General features: G+C 44.7%; 1 protein-coding gene across 1 annotated transcript in view; it reads right to left on the bottom strand.

The window, feature by feature from the left end:
* The window catches only part of LOC117460614 (receptor tyrosine-protein kinase erbB-4-like), a 116897-nt gene that overhangs the window by 20676 nt on the left and 70044 nt on the right, over positions 1 to 26177 (bottom strand). Inside the window, exons 14-19 of the mRNA XM_071205056.1 lie at positions 22913 to 23006; positions 20366 to 20520; positions 17279 to 17323; positions 14735 to 14867; positions 3365 to 3487; positions 2548 to 2646 (exon numbers count right to left, since the gene is read on the bottom strand). Of these exons, the coding sequence (XP_071061157.1) occupies positions 2548 to 2646; positions 3365 to 3487; positions 14735 to 14867; positions 17279 to 17323; positions 20366 to 20520; positions 22913 to 23006 (649 nt within the window). The remainder of the gene's footprint in view (positions 1 to 2547; positions 2647 to 3364; positions 3488 to 14734; positions 14868 to 17278; positions 17324 to 20365; positions 20521 to 22912; positions 23007 to 26177) is intronic.

The raw sequence follows: 26177 nt of genomic DNA, 5'->3' as shown, positions 1-26177 counted from the left end.
ATCAGAGGCTAGGCAAGAATCATTCCTGGCTTTCGGAGAGTGAAGAATGGAACAGGCTAGCAAGTGTGCAGGTGTGCGTCATATGAGTGGCTCCGCCTTACATTTTCCGACAAAGATTTGGGGAATTGGTCCGTGCGCAAAGCATTGTGCGGATTTTAAGACCGCGGAGGACACACATGTGCAGCCTCGAAATTTCCAGCAACGAATTACGCCGGCCTCGGTAGAATTCCAAGGATCCTGGACATTGGAACAGTCCTTCGGTGGGACTCGATGAAGTAGTATCCTTGAAATAGTGGCTCTGGAGCAGCGTTACTCGACATTGAGAAACACCCTGAGTCAGATGGAGCAGACAATAACCTAAACACTTTCATTGAAGAACAGAGTGTTGCTGAAGATGCCTTAGCAGACCCGTCCACACCATGAAGAAGACATAGATGATGATGATGTTATCATTGACCCAAACTACAATCCATCCTCTGATGAGTCCTCTGTCCCTGAAAATGAAGACAGTCTGGCAACAACTTCAGAACATTATGGTCCTCATCTAGAGGATGTATGAAAACAATACGATCAAAAGGAAACAACATAAATACCTCAGCCCAGAAACATGGAAGCAAAATGAATCCAAGAAGAAACATCTCAAAAGAATGGCATACAAGGCCAAAGGTGGCAAAGAAATAGCTGCAAAGGCTATGGGCCTTCCCTGCAATTCGAAGTTCTGTCAGAGAGTCACAACTCGAGACTGTCAATCCATTGCAGAAGAGCAGAGGCAGTGGATATTTGAGAAAGGGTGGTCAATGGACAACTGGGAAGAACATCGGTTATACGTCACCACTTTGGTCACAAAGGTTGCAATGAAGCAAAAGAAAGTTGGTGAGGGATCCAGGCGCAGTTCATCATTTTCCTACCAACTGAAACAAAGACACCATCGACCATGACGAACAAGTGGCAGACCCCTCAACTACATCTGGCCCTAAGAGTGGCAAAAATGCAAAGCTGGAAACTGCTGTGACAGATTTCCTTCAAGAAGTTCCTTCACCCAGGCACAACCATCTCCCAACTACATCGGGAATCTCAAAAGGCAGCTGCAACTGCTGAAGTTGACGCTCTGCCAATCAAGGCGAGGAGGTTTCAGGACCTTCCGTCCATGAAACATGTCATGCCCTTCGAGTGTCATCAGCTTTTTGACAATTTGCCACACACACACACACACACACACACACACACACACACACACACACACACACACACACACACACACACACACACACACACACACACACACACACACACACACACACACACACACACACACACACACACACACACACACACACACACACACACACACACACACACACACACACACACACACACACACACACACACACACACACACACACACACACACACACACACACACACACACACACACACACACACACACACACACACACACACACACACACACACACACACACACACACACCAAGATGACTGAGAAAGGTTCAGGGGAGAAACTGATTTAAATGGAAAAGGGTTAGCTACAATTAAAAACACAGCAAAGAAGAGCTGGAGGGAGTAGTGAGGAGAGGCACATGCCTCCTCAGGGTTTGATTTACTTGCCTTTTGTTTTATTTAGCTAAGAGTGATTTAAGTTGTACCTTTTGAGTTTGCTATATTGAATTAAAGGGCCAAACTGCCCTCTGTTTCCTGAGTCTCTGTATGCTCTTCTAGCATGTTACTGTTAGTGGCTGACCCAGCCCCATGGTCTGTCACAGTAATGCGGGAAAGAGAAGTGCACTGTTTTGCCTAAGTCACTTACTCCAGAAGTAATAAGGCCTAAGTCAGGTTTCAAATTGCCTAAGTCACAACAACATGTTCGTAAATTTGCCTAAGTCATCTAAATCTCTTATTTTACACAATTGACAGACAGTGTTATGTGTATGTCAATAGTCATATATTGTCATAACCTTTTTGTGTGAAATAATTAATATATATCATATATTCTATATTTGGTTAAGTTTTTTCTGTTTTTTGAAAAACCTTCAAATATGACTTAGGCCATTAGTTTAAGAAGGTGACGATATTAAGATTTGAACAGCTTGGAGCAAACCTCCAAGACGCAAGAAGATTGCGAAACCTCGTTATAAGTCAATTACAGTAGAGGTGTGTGAAAAGAAAGATAGGTAGGAAGATTGGAAGAAAGGTGACGAAGATAAGGGAGGAAGAATTGGACACTCCCCAGCTTACTCCTCTCCTACTCCCCTCTATCACTCCTGGATTCCAATAAAGCCATTTCTCATAAACAAGTGCTGCTTTTTAATAGACTCTCGTTCGATACATGCCTGGCTGCATAGCGCCGTGAAGTTCACTTTATCACCGGCTCTGACTGAGATGGTACTCTCGTAAGAATTTACTGCCGAATGCACAATCCCACAAAGTGACAGGCTCGGCCATTCCTTTCCACAAGGCTGAGGCTTTACGGCTCGGGCACACCAACATAAGCACACGGGGAGAAAATGGACACAAATTGGAAATACTCACGTCCATGAACTCCACGTTGGCTTTCGGGCCCGTGGTCTCGTTGAGGATTTTAATGGCAACAGGGATCTTCACCGTCTCACCTTCTGGCACCCAAATGCCCTGAAATGTACAAGTAATCACCATAAAGGCAGTTTCAATAAACACGTCCACAGCCATGATGATGTTGACGGGGACTTCCTGTGTTTAACAGTCTTCCGTCCCGCTTGCATTCCTCAAATACAAATGAAACTAGCAGCTGGTGAAACATTGACGTTCGTGCAGAATTTCAAGAAATGTCCTCATAGGCTAGAGAGATCGCTTTTACGAACATGGGACTAACATGAGGTCACAGTGACCTTTAACCCCCAGATTTTAGTCAATTCATCCTTGCTTCCAAGTGGATGTTTTTGCCACATTTGAAGAAACAATATCAAATTTTTCTTGAGATATTGCACGCACAAGTACATTTTTTACTCACAACAAATAGCTCTGATTCCTATATGGCTGTAACACTTGTTTATAAGCTATGGTCATAACATCTAACTTGACCAAAGGCCTTGGTGGTAAAAAAAGAAGCTCCAAATACGTATTTAATGAGTTGCAGGGTGTTATGAATAATTTTGCCAAGGGCGGTGAAGTTGGCAAGCGAACTCCAGTTTCTGTTCCAGGTCCTTGAGCGGCCCTGGACTCGTGTCCGTCAGGAGACACTGACACAAAGGGAAATGTTGATGCTTGTTGTTTAGGTTGTCAATTATAATTGCAAGCGGAACAGCTTTTTATTTGATTGTCTTCCTGATGTGGGATGTGTAAGGAGGAGGCGACAATCCAACACACTGACCTTGTACACTGTTCCAAAAGCTCCGGATCCTAGAATCTTGACCCTCTTCAGCTCCGTCTCCTTCAGGATCCGCAGCTGAGCCTGGTTGGGCGCCGTTCCGCTGGGGGTCAGGGGCTCCACCAGCTGACAAAACGCACAACACAAATTAAGTCCATTTATCAACTCTTTTTATGGCTAGGAAGATAAAGCATTCCTCTTGGCTTTTGTATGTAAAACCTGACGCACTTGTAACCTCTTGCTCTTGGCACTCTGCATGCATAAACATGTCTTAAGAGTCGAGCATCCTTTTATTCTAATCAACAAAAAACAAGTCTTGGAAAGCGAAGGAGGCTTTTAAAAAAAAGCAGCCAGCCTGCCTTGTCCTGATAGTCGTGAATTTGGCTGGTGCACGGAGGGATTTATGAAATACAAATAATTCAGGTGTGTGGAGTTCTGTCGAAACTGGCAGTTACCTACGTGGGCCGCGGCGTGAGCAAATCACAGGGTGGTGTCACCTGCTATCACAGCCGACAAAGAGTAGCGGCTCACCAGCTGTGCACATACAAAACAATTCCAATTTCGAGGTTATGACAAGCCTCCTCCGCACTGCCTGGCTGCCAGCTGACACTGAACAGCATCCCAGCAGCTGGCCGGCCACTCGCCCGCCCGCCTCACCAGTCGCCGCTCAACAAAGCCCCGGCTAGTAAATATAAAGGAGCTGTAACCGAGCAGGAGAAAACTGAGCCAAGAGGAAGTAGCATACATGTATCTCAGAACACATGTATATTCCACATAAGCGCAAATATTGACACCACACATATAGAGCATATATTAGCTCCACAGGAAGTCAATGCCTCCGATCGATACGAGTCTTAATGAGCCTATCGGGCGCCTCATTCGCCGCGGTTTATCAGCGGCATAATCACCCAGCTCAACCCACGGCCATCAAACGATATAATGAGACCATATATCAGTCGGTCAGCCATACAAGCACTTACTTAATGTGATATAAAACCATCAGCACAATAGGAGCGGCCATCGCAACGCCAGGCGGGGCAACAGAACGGATGACATTGCCCACAGCTCGGCAATGACACGTCGTTTAACGGCCGCTGTTATGGCCCGGGGCCTGGAGGTGCGGTGTTGGCCTGCTGACATGTCACCGCAGGAAGTGAGTGAGCTGACAGGGAAGTGGATGGAGGATGAGGGATACATATTGAGAGAGGGGAGTGAGGTGGCAGGAGGATAATAGTGTATAATAACCTACATCCTAATCATTTAGTCAACTGCATTACTGTTCGATTTGACTTGAGATATTTTGACATGAATCCGACCATTTCTCATTATCGGCCCGTATGACCTAGATCTCTTCGCATTGTTGAAATATCGTTGCTTTTTGTGTGACTATCAGTCACACGATTACACAACCAATTACGCTAGCAATTCACGCGCAAGAGACTTTCTGCAAATAAAATCATAGTTTTTATCAATAGGGTCTGCTTGATTTGGATAAAGAATAGATTAAAATATTCTAAATATAGCGTACCTTAAGCGATATCAATGTATTATTGCAGTCTTTTCTTTTAGGTAACTCACATATTATTCTCATCTAAGTCCCCTTCCACAGCAGTACATTGTTTACCTTCAGACTCAGCATGGCTCCCGTCTGGGGACATGCCGGCTGCAACTGACTATAGATAATAGAAGTACCTCATATCAACTACATTTAAAACCTCCTTTAGGCCAGGGTGACCCAGAACTACCCACGTGACCTATTGAGATGTTGTTAGTCCTCCAAAAGAACGTATTGCATGAAGTGATACATTACATATAAGCAGATGTATTTGCAACGACAAGACGGACAAGCTTTGGTCACATCCACCAGCCTTATATTTGGCCAAAGAGCATCAGCTTGTTGCTGCATACGATGCCTGAATAACAAGAACAGAAAGGTGCTCGAGGTAGAGAGAAATGAAGAGATTCAGAGAGAGAGATCGCAGACGAGGCACAGGGAGGAGGTGACGGAGCAGCAGTCGGAGCAGATGGTGAAAGGCTGTAGCTGTTATTGTTTCATTAGGACAAAGCTGGACTGCTCTGATGAGTAGTGGAGGAGTCTATTAAATAAGACGCCGCACACCCATGGCCTGAAAAGCTCCCCTGAGCTCGTTCTCACGCACACACACTCATCACGCCACTTTATTTACCAGCTAATAATGCACCTCGCCTTTGCCAAATGAGCTTCGCCGGTGGCTCGGCGTGGAGGATTCGGATGCTTCATTGGACAAATAAGCAGTGTGTTCAAGCCTCGAGTAGGAATACATTCACAGAATGATTCCGTATCGAGTAAGTTAACAACGTCCTCAAACCGAAAGTTGCACTGCAAAACCCTCGGGTGTACGCTTTCATGTTAACATATAAAATGCTACATTTGTTGTGCTGTGTAGGTGGAACTAGGTGAGCTACAGAATAGTTTGTTGTTTAGGGACATCATTCAATATGAACTCTGTAGTCAGAGTAGCTTAATGAAGGTTAAAGAGGGTCATGACATGTGGTATTACTAAAAGGATCGTAAGACACAATGCAGCACCACGGGGATACATGCATGAGAGTCCTTTCCAATGCTAATTTAACTATTAGGCTAAAGAGCTAGCTGAAGGCATGACCATTTTCTCCCTAACATTGTTCCATACAACAATAATCACCACATTGTCCTCTTTAAATTGGGTGTCATGATGGCCTTGTACAATATTCTTGTGCTAAACCACAATGCCACATGCTGAGCTCATTAGGACCATTAGCATGATAGCAGGAGAGCGTGCTTATCAGTATGCAAGGACATTCATTCTTGGTATTAGCAAGTCCATCCCAGCAGCAGGGATCTCACTTATCCTCCATCTGCATTTAAAGAGCAGTCTTTGTACTGTACTGCTTAGTTACTAAATATAAATGAATCACTTAGATCTGTAAACAATCTCTATTAACCCATCTTGTGCACACAGTTCTAATTGTGCCGTTACTTGATCAGACTTATTTATTGCATATTTGGTTATCATTTACGATGCACAACATTGTGAATTTACTCAAATACAATCATGTATGTTAAAGTAAATGTATATATCGTTGTGTTCTGTCTGTCGGAAAACAGCTGTATTCACCGTCCGTCTGAAACCCTCTGTTTTAGTGACTGTCTCTTTAAGAGAACCAAAAAGTCTACTCCTTTCTGATTGGTCTCTCTGAAGTTTAGGCATCTGACCAGAAGTGCAAAATAGCAGTGCAGGAGTCTACATAATGAGAATAATTATACATTGAATTAGTATAAATAGAATAATTATAAATAGGCTATAAACAGATGAATATATACAGTGTAAACGGCATTGACAGTAAAAGATATAAACAGGTGGGTGGTGAGTATGGGCTTGAGTCTATCAGCGGGCAGAGTTCAACAGGGTAACAGCCCTGGGGAAGAAGCTGACCCTGAACCTGCTGGTCTTGGACCGGAGGCTCCTGAGGCGCCTCCCCGAGGGTAGGAGGACAAACAGATAGTTTGCAGGATGAGAGGTGTCTTGGAAGATGTTGTGAGCCCTCTGCAAACACCGTTTCCCCTGGATGTCCTTGATGGCAGGGAGCGGGACACCGATTATGCGTTGGGCGATTTTCGTCACCCTCTGCAATGTCTTCCTATTGAGCATTGTGCAGTTCCCATACCAGGCTGTGATACAGCTGGTCAGGATGCTCTCAATGGTGCAGCGATAAAAGTTCACCAGAATCTGAGGAGAGAGGTGATCTTTCTTTAGTCTCCTCAGGAAGAAGAGACGCTGGTGAGCCTTCTTTACTATGATGGTGGTATTGTTGGACCATGAGAGGTCATCGGGTATGTGGACCCCCAGGAACTTGAAGCTAGACACACGCTCCACCGCCGTTCCATTTATGTGGATGGGAGTGTGTGTTGCCTTTTGATTTCCTGATGTCCACAATGAGTTATTTTGTTTTTGTTGTGTTAAGGCCCAGGTTATTGTCAGCACACCACTCAGTCAGATTCTGAACCTCCTCCCTGTAGGCCGTCTCATCGTTGTTGTGGATGAGGCCAATCCCCGTTGTGTCGTCTGCATACTTGATGATGGTGTTTGAACCATGTACAAGGGTACAGTCGTGGGTGAAGATGGAGTAGAGGAGGGGGCTCAGAACGCAGCCTTGTGGGACACCGGTATTTAGGCTGAGGGTCATGGAAGAGAGATTATCCAAACTGACATGCTGGGGTCTGTTGGTTAGAAAGTCTAAAATCCAATTACAAAGGGGGGCGTCGATGCCCAGGTCGGTGAGTTTTGTGATTAGTTTGGAGAGGATGACGGTGTTGAAGGCTGAACTGAAGTCGATGAACAGCAGTCTTGCAAAGGAGTTGGTTTTTTCCAGATGTGAGAGGACGGTGTGAAGTGTTATGGAAACAGCATCTTCCGTGCTCCTATTGGTCCGGTATGCAAATTGATGGAGGTCCAGTGACGGTGATAGGCGGGATTTAAGCTGTGCTAGGACCAACTTCTCGAAGCACTTCATGAGAATGGGTGTAAGTGCAACGGGACGGAAGTCATTCAGGCCTACTGCAGCAGAGTGTTTGGGCACTGGCACTATGGCGGTGGTTTTAAAGCACGTGGGGACAACAGTTTGGGCCAGGGACAGATTGAAAATGTTCGTTATGACCTCAGTCAGTTGCCCAGCACAGGCCCTGAGAACGCGGCCTGGGATGCCATTGGGTCCAGCAGCCTTGCGTGCATTAATCCTGCTCAGTGTGGTGAAGACATCAGAAGGTGAGAGTGTGAGGGGCTGGTGGTCTGCAGGGGGAACAGCCTTAGTGGCTGTCTCCTGGTTGTCCCTGTCGAAGCGAGCATAGAAATCATTCAGCTCGTTGAGGAAGGAGACGTCGTTTGACGGGAGAGAGGGGGTGGTGGGTTTGTAGTCAGTGATGGCCTGAATGCCCTGCCACATTCTTCGGGGGTCGGAGTTATTGAAGTGCTCCTCAATCCTCAGTTTGTAGCAGTGCTTAGCCTTCCTAATGCCCTTCTTTAGGTGCGCCCTGGATAAACTGTAAGCCCGTTCGTCACCTGATCTGAAGGCGATGTTTCGTGCTTTCAGTAGTTGGCAAACTTCTTTATTCATCCACGGCTTCTGGTTTGGGTACATTGTTATCTGCTTCAGAGTGGTGACACTGTTGATGGTGGTGCTGATGTAGTCCAGTACGGAAGAGGCGTAGTGGTCAATGTCTGTATGGGAATCCAAGGTGGCCTGGGTGGCAAACACACTCCAGGCTGTGTTGAAACTTTTCCTGTAGCATAGAGTCTACCTCCTCAGGCCATACCTTGACAGTCCTCACTGTGGGTTTCACACGTTTGATGAGTGGTGTGTACAGTGGGGCAAAAAAGTATTTAGTCAGCCACCAATTGTGCAAGTTATCCCACTTAAAAAGATGAGAGAGGCCTGTAATTTTCATCCTAGGTATACCTCAACTATGAGAGACAAAATGAGAAAAAAAATCCAGAAAATCACATCCTGGAGACTGGCTAGGCCACTCCAGGACCTTGAAATGCTTCTTACGAAGCCACTCCTTTCGTTGCCCGGGCGGTGTGTTTGGGATCATTGTCATGCTGAAAGACCCAGCCACGTTTCATCTTCAATGCCCTTGCTGATGGAAGGAGGTTGTCACTCAAAATCTCACGATACATGGCCCCATTCATTCTTTCCTTTACACGGATCAGTCGTCCTGGTCCCTTTGCAGAAGAACAGCCCCAAAGCATGATGTTTCCACCCCCATGTTTCACAGTAGGTATGGTGTTCTTTGGATGCAACTCAGCATTCTTTTGTGTTTGGAGGAGAAAAGTTCTATTTTGGTTTCATCTGACCATATGACATTCTCCCAATCCTCTTCTGGATCATCTAAATGCTCTCTAGCAAACTTCAGACGGGCCTGGACATGTACTGGCTTAAGCAGGGGGACACGTCTGGCACTGCAGGATTTGAGTCCCTGGCGGCGTAGTGTGTTACTGATGGTAGCCTTTGTTACTTTGGTCCCAGCTCTCTGCAGGTCATTGACTCGGTCCCCCCGTGTGGTTCTGGGATTTTTGCTCACCGTTCTTGTGATCACTTTGACCCCACGGGGTGAGATGTTGCGTGGAGCCCCAGATCGAGGGAGATTATCAGTGGTCTTGTATGTCTTCCATTTTCTAATAATTGCTCCCATGGTTGATTTCCTCACACCAAGCTGCTTACCTATTGCAGATTCAGTCTTCCCAGCCTGGTGCAGGTCTACAATTTTGTTTCTGGTGTCCTTTGACAGCTCTTTGGTCTTGGCCATAGTGGAGTTTGGAGTGTGACTGTTTGAGGTTGTGGACAGGTGTCTTTTATACTGATAACGAGTTCAAACAGGTTCCATTAATACAGTTAACAAGTGGAGGTCAGAGGAGGCTCTTAAAGAAGAGGTTACAGGTCTGTGAGAGCCAGACATCTTGTTTGTTTGTAGGTGACCAAATACTTATTTTACTGAGGAATTTACCAATTAATTCATTAAAAATCATACAATGTGATTTCCTGGATTCTTTCCCCCCATTCTGTCTCTCATAGTTGAAGTGTACCTAGGATGAACATTACAGGCCTCTCTCATCTTTTTAAGTGGGAGAACTTGCACAATTGATGGCTGACTAAATACTTGTTTGCCCCACTGTATGTGGGGTAAAGGAACAGTGAGAGGTGGTCAGACTGACTGACCATGCATTGTATGCATTGGCCATGTTGGTGTAAACATGATCCAATGTTTTGTTGCCTCTCGTGGGGCAGGAGACATGTTGTCGGAATTTGGGGAGTACAGTCTTCAAACTGGAGTGATTAAATCACCCGCAACAATAAAAGCTGCCTCAGGGTGTGCAGTTTGTTGTTGGCTAATGGCTGTGTGCAGTTCTTTCATTGCCATTTTAGCATTAGCATCCGGGGCGACATATACGGCTATTACTAGGATTGCTGTGAACTCTCTGGGTTGATAGAAGGGTCTGCATTTAATAAAAATATATTCCAGATGAGCTGAGCAGTGACTGCTGACAATAGCAGAGTCTGTACACCATGCTTTGTTTACATGCATGCACAGCCCCCCTCCCCTGGTCTTACCGGAGTCGTCAGCTGATCTGTCTGCTCTGAAGAAGTTACGCCCAGTTAGCTCAACGGCGCTATTGGGAACGCCGCTGTTTAGCCATGTTTCCATGAAGATCATGATGTTGCAGTCCATCACCCGTTTGTGGTTGACGATGCGTAGTCGTATCTCATCCATTTAGTTCATTATAGACCGCAGATTGGCGAGGAAAATGCTGGGTAGGGCGAGCCGATGCGGTGTTAGCTTCAGCCGAGCTCTTAGCCCTACTCGCTTCCCCCACATTTGTTTACAGTCTCTACACCGTCTGTGGGCACTTCCGCTCGGCAGAGTAGACTGAGCAGGCTCCGGTGATCTGGTGATCTCCGGAATGATACGGAGATCATCTGTTAAAGAGTTGGAATGGCATAGTCCAATGTCCAGGAGTTGTTGGCGGCTGTATGAAGCTAGTGAAAGGCTGTTCCGAGTGAACAAACTTAATAAAAGTAGACAAATAAATACTATTTTGCTAATTCTAGAGAGACGCTGAGCCTCGCGTTGTGTACGCGCCGCCATAGCAATCTGAATAATGTAGCGACATCACATCGACATTTTAGGAAAGTCCTAAAAGGTTTAAAGGGAGGGTTTCTAAATATGGGCTGAAATTAAAGAAATGTAATCTAATGTTTCAATTTTGGACTTTAAAAGAAGTCTGGTTTGTTAATTGTGCTGCAAAAAAGCTATTTGTATTTCCATTCAAATTATTAAAAAGGTGTGAAATGTGCACTTACATTTTTTTTGCCCTGGCCTCAATACATGAAAATGTGATTTTTTTCGGACTAGATTGAACATGAGTTTTAGTATATTTGAACAATAGCTGGCTGCACTATGTGCTTTTGTAACGACATCCCGTGCCCCTGTTCAGCCAGCCTGCCAGCTCCTCTGAATGCTGAAATGCTTCTTGTAAGAGAACAGAGGAGAGCATGTAAGCAGCATGAGAGCTGTCCACAGCCCGCGGTGCTGAAACACTCACATGGCCTGTGTCTGTACAACGCTGCTGGAAGAGGACCTTGGGGGGAAGGATAAAGGGAGGGCGACTCCAAGTGCATCAGTCCTGCTTCATTGCACCGGGGTCAGAGTTCAAGGCCCGGGGTCACGCTGCAACAGTGAGGGGACTCTGCTGTGTGTGCGCTCTCTCCCTGCGAGCAAAGCAATTTGTTTTCAGGGGCTTCCTTTAAGAGGCACAACAGTGTGAGTCTGGCTTTTTTCCCTTTCAAGGTGAGGTGTGGGAAACAACAAAAACAGAGTCTCAAAGATAGGAGAATAAAGTATTTGCACACAAGGGAGACAGACAGGTAAATGGAGATCAAAATAAAGAAGAACAACTAAACGGGAGGCGCGAGAAAAGAATATTAGAACAAATGGAAAAATGGTGTGCTTTGCAACAGCCTTGAAACATGTCATTGATATGTAAATGTCGGCCGTGTGCTCGGATCACGTGTTGACAGCATGACTCAAGGCTTTCTTTTTCCTGTCTGACACAAGAGGTGAGCTCTCTGTTTTAAAAAAGGAAAAACAATGGCAGATAGGGAAAGAGAAGGGTAGTCCCTGAGCCATGGCTGTCCCCAAATCCCTCACCCAGACAAGCTTGATCTCCATTCGCAGCCTCGGCTCTATTATTTGTTTGAATAGAGGATCCACATTCTGCAGCCGTCTAAAGCCTATCGTGCTGTTTCATCAGCCAAACAGAAGCCTGTGGAAAGTGTGATACAGGGTGCGGGAGCGCAGGTTTGTTAGTATGCTGGGTAGGCGAGAGCGGAGAGAGGCATTCAGATGGAAAGTAAACAGAGTATGCACAAAGTATGCACGCAGTGTGAATGCATATATTGATACTGTATGTTAAAAAGGAAGAATTCAAATCCCAGAGAGATTTGAGGAAACCACCACCGCCTTAAAATAACTGATTGTGAAATACTGCTGCTGCTTTCTGCCCTCAGAGTCACCATTAAACATGGAGAACAGGGTTCCTAGCTTAAGGCAAGATTCTACGCCTTTACAAAGAATATAAAAGCTTTTTTTCTGCTACCTGATTCTGAATGGCGATAAATAATATACAAAAAAAGTAGATTTTATAATGCAAGATTAGACACACAAAATCCTAGCTTTTTTTTAAACTTTGAAAAAATACCAATTGAGCTGTATTTTTAGACACATGATTATGTATCATTCTTTGCATGTAACTATAACTTTTACTATTTTATTTCATCCCTGTTGTATTCTACTTGATTTTACAGGTTTTAACCTATTGTGTTTCCTTTGCCCTTTTGACGTTGAATGTGTAGCGCTTGAAATGCCTAGTTAAAAAATACTATTTTAATAAACTTGCTTTGCCTTACTTTGTAGAACGAGTGCCCTCACCACTTGCACAATACCAATGAACAACACAACCTTCATTGTTTAACTGAGGTGATGACTACGGATGAAATATCTACATCCATGCTGGCATACATCACAACGTCACATTATAACACTATCAAACATTGATCCAGAGCTTAGCTCCTCGCCATTCAGCTAATGTGATACTCGGGACACTAAAACACAGCTGCTAACGTGTCGTGGGGATGGAACCCATGACCTACTCTTAATAAGTGGTCTGTCTGTAATCCGTAGGCCAGCTTGTGTCAGGCGTTAAAGATTTGATTGTGTCTAATTACTTTTATACCCTATTAGGTGTCCCTGAGGTTGGGAAAATTGACTCGGCTGGCAATAATTCATGATTCCCTGGTGGAGTATTCCGTCTAGGGTACATTTATTAACTTTCATGATTGTTTAATCATTTACCAATACCGTTTCATTGGCAAAATACACAGAAAAATTACTTTTGGCCAAGAAACGGAAGACCAAGAAACAGTGACCAATCAGAGACAGCTTTGTTATGAGTGGTTCTTAAAGAGACAGTCGCTAAAACAAAGCATTTTAGACGCAATTTGAATACAGGTATACTTAGACAGACAATTTGAAAGAAATAAAGAGTTTTTTTCACAAGGAAGCCTCTAAACATGTTTGAGTAGAAATCCAAAATAAAAATAAGTAGCTTAAAAATAGCATGATAGGTGTCCTTTAAAACATATTCAGAACTTGAATTGAGGAATATGTTTTAAAGGATCTGCGGATGGATTGCGTCACCGTCACAAATCAGTAACTTTATAACGGGAGATACAAAAGGGGTCAAGAAGATCCCCCTGCAGACTCCCCCCCCCTCCTCTCCGTCACTGTGACAGTACATTAGTGAATATGCTTGGACTGAAGACTTCCCTTCCAGTCAAGATGCTGTCGGAACAGGGCCAGTCTGATTAAGATGGATGTGTCTGGCCGGGACGAGGCAGAAAGTGCCCATGGCCGCCCTCCTCCGATTCCCCTCTCCAGCCTGACAGCTGTCTATAACACTGCTGCCTCTACCTGTAAATTATACTAGTGCAGAGTGACAGGCAGCCTGCCCCACTCCTATAGGCAAGGCCACTCGGCGGACCTGCCGTGTGACACAACCGCTGGAACAAGAGAGTGTGTTGTAGGGTGATCAGTGCGTCAACCCTGCACTCACCTACACCTCAATCTTTGACTTTCTCCTCTGAATATAAAGTCTGCTCGGCGGTCTAATGCTTCCAAGAAATTAACTCCCTTCAAGGCCAGATCGATGGGGCGATGGTGGCCGTGCATAATTTCCCGCGCAATGCGTAGTTTGGCTAAGTACCATAGCCAAGGTTTAATGTGTCAAGGTTTGCTTTTAAGTCTAGCATTCGTCTGGAAAAGTGCACTGCCACTTTGAGCTAAAGGATTTCTAACAAACTCAAAGAAAGTGGCAAGCGAGGCACCCGAAACAAACCGAAAAGATAAAAGGGAAAAGGCTTTTAGAGCAGGAAAACATACAAAGGTGTCTAAGTTAGGCATTTCTTTCTCGGAAATGCCATCAAAGACATCCATCAGTGGGCCGTAGACTCAATCCCTTGTTGTGTTATGTCCTTAGGCGAAAGAACATGATTCACCAGACATTTTGAATTGGTCCCTTTTAGCAAACAAACATTGCCTTGTTCATTTTGTGTCCCATAAGGTAGGCATCTTTCCCAATTTCCTCCCCGGGATCAATACAACTAATTAAACAGTGGTAATGTGTCTAAAGCCATTACTAACCCCAGAGCTATTACTCATTTATTATGGAGCTGCAATTAATTCGACAAATTCTGTACCCTCGGACAAAAGTCACGGTAAAAGCAGCAGGAAACTCTCACCTCCGTCTCCAAGAAGCGGCGCAGGGCCCTCTTCTTCTTGATGCTCTTGCGGCGGACAGAGACGGCCACGCTGAGCGCCAGAATGACGATGATAAATAAGCCCCCGATGATGCCAGCTGCTATTAGCGGTGTCCTGTAGAGGCGGAGGAAGAGGAGAAGCATTAACATTGTAAACCAAAAAAGGCAACTTGGGAGGAAGTGCAAGGCTCAGACAATGACCACTTCTTAAACGTCCCAAAAAAACTACTTACTACAATTTCTCCTTAATTCCTTTTGTCTCTCTTCATTTTGCACACCTCTCTATCTTTATCCTTTCAACTAGTTATGTCCAGGCAAGAGATGCTAACTGTCAGGGTGTGTGCTCTTGCCCATAGTTCCACACTTTTCATTAAAGCAAGACAGTAAATACATCGGTTTTCAGGCTCTTGACTATTTTTAGTTTCTTACCTAACGTATTTTCTTTTAGAATAGTGGAAAGAAAACATCCAAACTACACATTCAGGTCTTTTTTGACTAACTTTGTTGTGTGTCTGTAGATTTATAATAATAAATAATAATAATAATTCCTTATATTTATTATATATTTATTCCATGAGCCAAAGCGCTTTACAGATACACATTACACATACATATCAGACATACATGTAATGGTCATGTACAGCAGCACATTCAGGGGAAGTGTCTGGCCCAAGGACACAACGGCCTGACGCAGTGGCGGCGGAAGCGGGTTTCGAACTGGAGTTCCCCAGTTGATGATCAAACGCACAGCCCACTGCGCCACGTCAACATACATATAAAATATTTAAAAGAAAGAATGTAAGACAATACGTATTGTCTTTATCGATGATGAGGTGTACGGGGTACACGTTGACCCTATACTTCTGTAGTGTGCTGAAAAATGTGTGACATTTTACGATAAATACATTTAAAAGCCGTATTTTCATTTGTACATACACCAACACTTTCAAGTTTCATCTGTACGTCTATAATCTATTATTTTGTTCATCTTCTGAACAGCATACGGCAAAATAACTTGATGCAGAAAAGTCCTTTATTTAACACAGCATGGAAATGGATTGTTTTTGCTTGATTCCCGGCGTAAGTCCTCCTCGACTATAACTCCTAATAAATGCGGAATTAAAAGCGCCAATCCTTCCCAAACTGCTTCTGAGTCTTCTGGGGGGGGGAGAGAGGGGGAAATCTGCTTAAGTCAGGCCTAAAGATTGGAAGTTAAAAGCACTTCCTCTTCGATAATAACACCGCTAATGCTTTTGCCATTTACATACCTCTTGCACTCGTGTCTGCCATTATGCCACGGCTACAATCTCTCCTAATATTACTCTCTTTTCATTTATCCTTCCCTTCTGTATTCCATTTTCACCTTCTCGCCAGAATTATTCTTTTAAAAACATAGCATAAAATACCACCTGCTTCTACCTCACTCCAAAACTCTATTAGCTGTAAAGGCCATTAGCGGCTAATGGAAGTCTCATGTACCATGGAACTACGGATAGCAAGGTGCCGTCTGCTTTTGATATCGATTGTGAAGACCCCAAAGAAGGGCGGGGGGTAGCTTGAAATGTACAAAGAGGCTGTGGGGGTTCGACATAATGAGATATACAGCCATGTGGTGAATAGTAATGCAGCAGTTTGGCATGGATTTAACAAACAGGGAGACAAGGAGAAACAACAACAACAAGGGGACACATCGGGGAGATTAGAAGACATGGAGGGAAAAGAGGGAGACACAAAGTAGAGCAGGAGACAAGAGAAAGGACTTCTCCAATTAGGAAGAAAGGGTTTACAGCGGAACAAGCGACACGAGGTCAGCGAACGAGACGGCGGAATGGTGCCGCTGTATGAGCAAGAAGAACAAGAGACTCAGCAGAAGCCTGCCAGGGGGAAATGAAAAAGGTCTCATTTATGTTCCCTCGGTTTAAAAGCAGCTCGAGACCTTCTTTTATGGCTTTGCTGGTTTGGTTAAATTCTAATGAGTTCGTCACTCCTTTGAACGCGCTCTTACTGTAAGAGATCACTTGTTTTTATGGGCCTTTCTAATGGAGTTCTTGTCGGGCCTTCAGGCTATTTAGGCGGATGTACACACAATGCTTTTATACATTCTACTTTTATAATAGTTTTAGTAGCTGTGTTACGACAGTAGATGTAGCACAGTATGGTTATTTAGAAACATACCATGTAATGCCAAAAGATGTATAGCGACAGTCTTCAAAATAAAACGTCTCCATGTTGATTTTGGAGATATTCGCCATAGATATGTTTGCCTTCTCTTCAATATAATGGATTGTGGTTCGTTTCAGATTTGTTTCATTGTTACCCATAGTTCGAATGACATCATAAACTGACGCGTTACATGCCAACGTGGGCATACGTTTTTTCCAGAAGAATTAGACGAGAACAAAACAATTAGAACAAACCAAAGTGACACTTGTTCCCGAGCATCACGGGGAACATGCATGAGCAGCGGCAGCTTTTCGACGGTGGTCTCCCTGCCCCACGTTACACACACACCCTGAGATGCCTTACCTGTCCATCATCCCGACACAATCTTGGAGTCTCTGCCCGACGCACCTGCAGGGCACACACACCAAGAGAGTTCATCCATTAAACCGGGGACAGGTTATGAGTAAACCTCGTCGTGTCTTTCGCCCGCGTCAATCAGCTGTCACCTGCACAAAATTGAATCCACGAGCACGGACCGACACTTGTCAGCGGGAGACGAAGAAGCATTTGGATGAGAAAAAGCATCGTTGTTGTTTCTTTCATGTAACATGTTTGGATTGAGGAGCATCATCTGGGAGCTTTTTGAATACGGCGTTTAGCCTTTAGGGAAATTCCCAGAAAGCAGTCTCCCGTTCACCGTCTATTTCAAATAAAAGATCGACTTCATAGGTGGCAAGGTGCAGCGTTTCTTGTCTAGTGAGTATTTGACCCCAAGTTAAGCAAGGAGACAAAGGTTTGCAAGTTCCTTCCAGATGTTTTGCTTTCTTGGTTTTGATTAAAACAAATATTGTGATTTGCAGCTGACACTGGAGAATCTTTCACTTATTTCCGAATACAAGAAATAATAAATCTGTCGAGTTAACATGCCATCGAACGATTTTTTGCATTTAGGTAAGTAGGAAATGCAGACGGCTGCTTGTTAATTATATCTCCTTGAGTGGAGAACTTTGAACAACAGGATAGACACAGAATAATGGGTTTGGAATGCTTGTGTGTGTGTGTGTGTGTGTGTGCGTTTCACACAAGACACAACAAATTACATAGCAAATTAGGAGAGCGTGCTAACTTTAGAATTAAATCGGTGACAACTGTGGCTGCTCCAAAGTCGCTCGGTTGTCAATTAAACGGTGCACCAAACAGCCAATTAGCTATTAATCACTGTCTAAAGAGAGAGTGTGTGTGTGTGTGTGTGTGTGTGTGTGTGTGTGTGTGTGTGTGTGTGTGTGTGTGTGTGTGTGTGTGTGTGTGCGCGCGTGTTAGTCAGTTTCCCTCCTGGAGAACACAAGAGTAGTCGGACAATAAACATCCTCAGGCAGGTGCAGAACATATTCTTCGCCCATTTAGAAAGTTGTCTCTTGTGCTAATGCTTCTTGTGATTTGTTTTGTTCCTAGGCCACTTCAGGAGTTCTTTGGATAACTTTAATATTGAAGTAAACGTAATAATCCCACGGCCAGTTCTGGAGTAGATGACGTTGTTTTGAGTGTTAATGGAGAAGCTCAAACGTTAGCATAGCCATTATCAATCACAAGGCCATTCAGAAAACAAGCACTCAAACGAGTTGTTTGTTTGTTGACTAGCCGACAGAATGGACACACATAAAGTCAGACGTTTCCCGAACTGGAGTCATGATTTAAGTCGGCGACCGTCGGATACATTTATTGCAATGAAATCATGGAGAGCTAAACACAAATGATGCCGTGTTCAAACTCAGCCACGTTGAACATTTGAGGATAAGTTGAACATGTGTGTGTTCAGATTTCAAAGTTAGAGCTCGACTTAAAAGGCAGCAATCTGCAAACTACCTTTATTACCAAACTACAATAACAACCCTAATAAATGGTGCATGCCTTCATAACACCGCCATGCACCATTCCCTTTTCGAATAAGGCTGTATCTTTCCCTCCGCGCATCCCCGTCCTCTTCCCCCGAGAAGCCTTCGAAGGCGGTGCAACGAGGCGCCTGGTTTAATCGTCTGCCCTGTTGAAGTGTCCTTTAGCAAGCTACACACTCTTTACCCGCCTCAAAGGCGCCGCTGTGTCCCTGACACTGACCTTTGACCTCGCCAATGTCTCACTGCGGCTCAAGGCCTCTAATACCCAGACACAGCTTCTGTCTGGATGTCAATCCGCAGCGCCCCGTGGCCGTAGGGCAGGATAAGATGACAACGCGTGATGGAGGTGTTGTCATGCCGACGACAGATTCATGTCCACGCGGTCGGGAACGGTTGTGACTGGCTCCCGGGAAGAATAACAGCTTCACATGTAGCTTTTCTCCCTGCTTCTCTTACATCGGTTGTTTTTGCCTATTCACTCAGTGTGTACTTATACTATGAACACTTAAAGGGCCGCTGTAATAGCAACAATAACCTCCTGCTGTGAGAGAGAGTACATTCCCTCTCTTTCCACCTTGGATCTTATCTGCAGCCCTGTTGCTAGGTTTCAGCACACTAACTTTGTTTGCTCCACACACTTCTCCTCTGTATATGAACCATCCCCCTGTGTTTCCTGGATAGCGTGCGAAGGCAGCTTTTTAAAAACACACACACTGACCCAAAATCAATTCATGAATTGTTTTTTAGCATCTATATCCGGCATATTTCAAACTGTTCGTTGTCTGTCGACAGATCAACTGATACATGTATTTATTTATTATTATGAGTGTTGTGTTTTTGTTATTTTAATGTGTGCACATGTGTCTGTTGATTGTGTATATATAGAATATACATATTTGTATTTTTATATTCGGATTGTGGGAGACGGTATTTCGATCTCTCTGTCTGTACACACAAACTGAAAGATTGACAATAAAGTTGACTTTGACTATTTCAGTACTAGCCTTCACAGTACCATCGTACCTCGCTCCTAACAACTGTTCTTGGTGTAAAGTTCCTAACAAGGTACACAACATGAATTACCTTATGTTGTGTCTAATACGTCTGTCTTGTAGCAACAATAAGTTCACTCTATAATGAGGTACATCTTCAGGATGTCAGTGCTTTGCAGTGCTATGCTACAAAATGTCCCTTTTTCTTTCCCACTTTTCCTTTTCCTCAGGTACTTCTTCCACCTCCACATACAACCTTTCCACTGTCTCCCTTATCTTACATGTCCACGCTGCACACCACCTTCCCCCTCTAGCTACTGTCCCTCTTTCACTCACAGTTCATCTGCACTATACTCCACGTGGCCTTTAGGGTCAATGCATTCTGCTTCTGCCCGGAGAGCCAACAGGAGCCAGCTACAGGTCGGGGAATGAAGCAGCCCTTAGATTATGTCATCCTCTCTCCCTCTTTGGAGGAAAGGCACCCAATGTCCAAAGCAGAATGTCAACCGCATAGAAGCACCTACGCTTGTGAATGTTCACATTTCTACATACGGCTCCTCTCTCACCCCTGGGTGCAGTTGGCGTGGCAGGGATGACACTCGTTGTTGGCCTTGGCGTACTTGAAGATGAAACCGCTGGGCCCCTGCACCCCATCGGGGCACTTCTCCACACAGTTGGGTCCATCTTTGAAGTGGAAGCATTTCACACATTGGTCCGGACCCTGAGGAAGAGGAGGAGGGAGAAGAGAGGAGGGGTCAGGAGGAGGTGGCGGACAAGGGATGAATAAAGAAAAAGAGGTAATGGGATTAGTGAGATGGAACGACGGGGAACCAACAGAGAGAGGAAAAGAAGTGTCGGACAACATAATGGGCAGAGGAAATAAAGTTAGGGGAAATGAAATGGGATAAGGCGAGAGGGAAGAACGGAGGTGTCAGAACATGTAAAGGGGGAAAGAAGGGAATCAAACACAAACCTGGCAAATCATGTCAGATTTGCTCACTTCCTACCACGTGTAATGCGCGCGGCACATGAATGCCATTCAGTGATTTATAATGTGCCGAGCAAAATTGCCAGGAGTGTATTCCGACACGGCCCTGATCAAATTGGCAAAGCGCATACGGAATCAAGTCGTGTCAAAGCGCGGCGCATCGAATGTGATAGAGGACATGACACGTGGTGACTGAGCGGAGCTGCAGCACAGTCATGAATAAGTAAGACGGAGAGCAGCGTGTGTGCGTACATGTGAAAGCCGTGTGTGTGTGTATGCTTTATTGAAACCAGCGTGTTGACTTCAAATAGTGCAGCGATTTGGAGGTGTGTGCTTTGGCGCCACGCTTCGCTGCTAATGACGGACGCAGTGACCTGACGGACAGCTCCTCACAGATCCACACGCCATCAATAAACATCATTCTCACTTTGCATCTCTGTGCGTGCGCATGCGCCAGCGCGAAGGCATACAGACGTCTGATTGCATCCGAGTGTGTCCGTATATGCATGTGTCTCTGTGTGTAAGGGCGCCTGCGGATGATTGACTCCGTGGTTATTTACTACTGGGCTGTGACCGGCATCGCAAAGTCGGGACGCCTCTGTGCATCCTTGAGGAGCGTCTCTCCGCCTCTTCATCTCTTATTTTCTCTCCATCTCCTTCTCCAGGGACAGTCATGAAAGGTTACTCACACAAGGCACTACATTCCACAAAATAAGTCATGCGGCGCATTCGACACAACGCTGGAAATGCAAAATGTACTGGAAGGCGGTGTAGCTAACGACTCCTAAAGGATAAAGGTGTGAGGTTGTTGCTTTCTTACACCCGCTTCCTATCAGCAGCACTGAACTGAAGCCGAGTTATTACAATAAAACATGCATTAACAGTATTTCACTGAAACATACCTCGATGCAGAAACAATCTTTGAATGATTTTTAGCCATATGTGAATAAAATAATAGATATTTCCTCTGACTATGGGCCATAACTCAACTTCGAGAAGTCTAACTTGAGAAAGTATAGATAGATAAACCAATTGTGCGTGGTAAAGAGAATTATGTGGATGCCAATAACCATCCTGTGTTATTCCAGCATAGGAAACGGCTGCCTATAATGAAAAGCAACCCTAAAAAAAGAGTATACTATTTGTGAAGTGTTTTAGAGATAAAAAGTTGTGGCTAAAGTTAGTTAGCTAACTTAATAGCAACATTAATCCCCCTTCTAAAAATGATGTTTGCCACTTTGTCTCTCAAACTCTCTTAACTCTAACAGGAGAGATTACATATTTGTTAGGATTTATTTGTACCTGCGGTTTAATACACATTTAATGTCAGTATGTGTGGCTCCAGGACTTTTGAAGTACCGTATTTTTCGGACTATAAACCGCGACTTTTTTCCCCCATTTTTTTTGTACAGCTAACGGCCACTAGGGAACCTCCTAAATCTATGGATTTTACAGGTAAAATTAACCACCTTTAACTCTATGGGCTCTATGACCGGTCCGCGCCCGCCACCTTTAAGGGGCGGGCTCCAGCAGGAAAAGCTGGAGGCCGGAAAAGAGTGAGACAGGTCGCGCGCCAAAGTAAAAGTGAAACCGAGAGACAGAACGAGAGCAAGACAGACGGACAATTTAGCTGCTGCGGTTTATATGCAGGTGCGCTTTATAGTCCGAAAAGTACGGTACACTTAATTTCATCCTGATTTGAGACAGAAGTGCAACAGGTGGCTGATTTGAGCTTAGTGTTATGAAGTTGCACGTTTTTTGGGTGGATTCATGTCCATCACTACATAATTTCTCAAAATGTGAAAACAAGTTGTGAGGGATCAAACCTGGGACCATAAAGGTAACTTTAAGGGAAGGTCATAAAGTAATCTCATTTTCCTCTCATGAGTGTGTGCTTGCCAAAAAGCACGCCTGCACAGTAGTTTATCATTCCTCCCATTAACCTCGCATTCACCTTTGCAAACACAGCACATACATCTTTTCAAATCCGGTGCGCGAAACAAAAAAAACCAAGTTGGAAATCCACTTCAGCGCGCAAGAGATACGGGACTATCTTGAATAGAAAAATGAGAGGAGCGGTTTTGATCTACAGTCCATCATTAAGTGAACGTTGGTGGCGTCTTACCTGTCCAAAACATGTCATGGTGTTCCCCTCCATCTTCTCACACTGGCTATCACACTCCAGGCACACAGATCCATTGGAAAGTTCCCGCACCTCCCTGATAGAGATAGGAAAATCAAGATAGAGGTGCATGTATTATAGATTTGAGAGCGTACCCAGTTGAAATATTGATTAAGAGCATGCTGTGGAGGATGTTGAAGTCCGCTGTGGGTATGCGCGCCAGCTGTACATAGCAACCTGTACATAGCAACCTGTATAGCAATACATGTATACATAACATGATACAGTATCAAGAAAGGCAGGTTAAAGCTTCATCTGGAGTGCCCTCCGGTAGAGGGGCACGCAGGGCAGATTGCTGCCCAAGACTATTTGATCAAGTTAAAGGCTTAGTATGGTCAATATGCAAACAGGAAGGCTCATGAATAATTAACAGCCTTTTCAAATCGTGGGCAAACACGAGGGGATTCGTGGAGGGAGGAGGAGAGCTGGTGGGAGGGAATGGGGAAGGAAGCCAGGGAGAGGGTATGGAAAAAAGACAAATAATAAATGTTGTCGAATCAAATATAATATCATTGCAGTTGTGCATCTGGTAGGAGAGTCTGTATTTAGCCATTTCGAGCACTGCATGTCGTCCATGATGCTTTGGCTCTTAGTCTTCTGGAGGCGAACAATAGAGCTCGATATTGGGTTTACACCGTGCAATTACCCAGACAGGAGCCGCAGAGTGCCCCAGGGCGCACGGTTGCATCCCCATTAGTCCATATGTGTGTGTTTGCATGCACCAGATCCATACATTGCTCTCGTTGTTTGTCTGATTCAGTACATTATGTCTGTTTTTGAAGTCTCCGGCGAGCGGAGGATTGCGGCCGTCGATACGAACCGCGGCCGATCAAAAACACTTTTCACATCAGAGGGATCGACCGGGCATCTCTCAAAGGAGGACACACCCGGTTACAAACAAGAACCCTTTTCTCACAGGGGTCGGATGATAAGGGGGATGATGAGGGGGATTCTGGGTGCGCGGTTTGTTTGTGTTTGCATGCGATGCTACTCGGGTGGAATATAGATTCAACAGATTCCCCTTTGTGAGCTGTTTTATGTGATTTTGCATATTTGGATGGCCTGCGGGTATGTGTGTTTTTCATTGGGTGCATTTTGGAAACATCTTAGACGTGCTGGTTCTAAAAGCCACATAAAAGAGACACTGCAGAATTCCATTGCATCACATTAAGGGGCAATACAAGTGAATATAAAACACTAGACTTCGCTTTTCCCGTGCCTTTTATAGCAGATTTGTACGACTATTGTGAATACTTTTTAATGACTTCTTGTTTGTAAAAATACTTATTTGATTCTAATATGGGGCAATTGATTGATTGATTGATTGATTGATAGTATAGCAAATGCTAAAACAGCATTTGCTATACTATACTATTCTGAAGGCTTAGTCTATAATATATGAAATATCTTGGTTTCGGAAAGTAACAGAAAGTTACAAAAGGCTTTCCTAACCCTCCCCGCTCGCCTAAAGCCCCCACACATACAGTATCACGGTGTCCTTTTATTAATAATGTTTTTCAGTGGGATTCAAAGGAAACTCCCATTGCTCTTTGCACATTTCTCCCTCGTCTGCCGTTCCCTTGTTCCAAAAGAAATGAGTTTTCTCCCCTGGAAGCTCTGTGCAGGGGAGTCCTTTAGAAACAGGGTCCAGGCCGTGCAGAGATATCCCCTTTTGTTGTCTGAGGGGGAGAAAAATACATGGAGGAGAGAAGAGGTGAGAGACAAAGACCTCGGCAACGGTGCTCTCCAGGGTCATTTCCATTCCTTCAAAGCCGTTCCTCCTGATTGGCCCCCTTCAAGGCTGGAAGTGAGCGCCAAGGGCCCCGCCGGGGGGAAGGCCTGATGGGGGGATTAGCCCTGTTTTAGCAGGACTTTAAGCAGGACTGTGGCTACTATTCAGACCCCCAAACCAGAGCATGGGCAATCCAGCAGAGCAACTTTTTTAATTAAACACTTTGAACGCCTGCCTAATCCGCTTCCACCCTCCCCCCGAAAACCCCAGTGGACACCATCTCAGCCGCTTTCCTCTTCCCCTCTCGCACGCCTTTGCTCCTCCTTTGTTTTATTCAACAGACGTACAAACTAAAGGGAATTAGTGCCTTTACTCATTAAGAATGGAGACGTATGAAGAGGGCGAGCTGAGGAATCTTAAGGTTTCAAATCATCAACCTGGAAAGAAATGTAATGAGCCAACGCTTAATTCTGGAGAGAGTTACAGTCGCATACAACAGATTCAGAGCAGGAAGTACGTCCGTCCGTGTGGAAACAGTACAACCCCATTTACAGTAACTTACCAATCATTAATATTACAGTAAGTTACGGACACAACAGGTAACGCTCTATGAAGACGATGGGATACTTTGATTTACAATGCTTTTGAACCTTAAAGCATGGATACCTGTCACGGGAGAGGCACAACATACACATGTGAACCTATAATAGGGCTCCTTTAATACTCTTTTAACGGATGAAACTCACCACTCGCATATAAAGAGTATTATTTAAAGCCTTTTGTAACCAACTTGCCTTCTTCTCTCTATGTACTCTATTATATGTATGGTCTATTTTTACGTTGTGCAGTACGGAATACGTGTTGTATCTGGCTTGAGACTGAACGCATATGACCACCAGGGGGGAGAATACAGGTCTTCTAAGATTTCCATCTCATGAAAGCTACCCTTTATCTGCCAAGGATACACAGTGCTTGGCAGGGGGTGACTTCTTTCCCGGGGCTTTAAATTATGGACATTCTGGTTCAAAAGTTCAGGGCGGTAACACAAAGCAGGGAGTGCGCCTGACTGTCAATGCATCGCAGCGATTGCATTTACAGTATAGGAGACGAGTGGCTCCCTGTCACGTGTCTCTTCCTCGTCTTCTTCAAAGCCTCCGCTGTGAGCTGCTTTCCCGGCAACTTCAAAGCCTCCATCCCACAACCGGTGCCGGGAAAAAGACCAGCAACAAGTCAACATGACCGACGGTTCCCTCACACATACCCTCTCCACTTGCCCCTTGGAGAACACGAGCTTGACCTCACTACTCGCGAGAAAGTCCTATTTATCTTGTGGCACACGCTGCCTTCTATTAGACGGGTGCTTTCAAGTGTTGTCTTTCAAACCATCTCCTAGTACCTTCAAGAAGAGCACACAAGACTACATCTACAAAGACGTGTTTCTCCGGTCCCCAGATGAGCTGGCAGTGCACTTTTTTG

This window comes from Pseudochaenichthys georgianus, chromosome 2 (genome assembly GCF_902827115.2).
Source record: "Pseudochaenichthys georgianus chromosome 2, fPseGeo1.2, whole genome shotgun sequence".
In the NCBI taxonomy this organism is placed as follows: Eukaryota; Metazoa; Chordata; class Actinopteri; order Perciformes; family Channichthyidae; genus Pseudochaenichthys; species Pseudochaenichthys georgianus.
The sequence above is the reverse complement of the archived record's forward strand: the minus strand, read 5'-3'. Positions and strand labels throughout refer to the sequence as shown.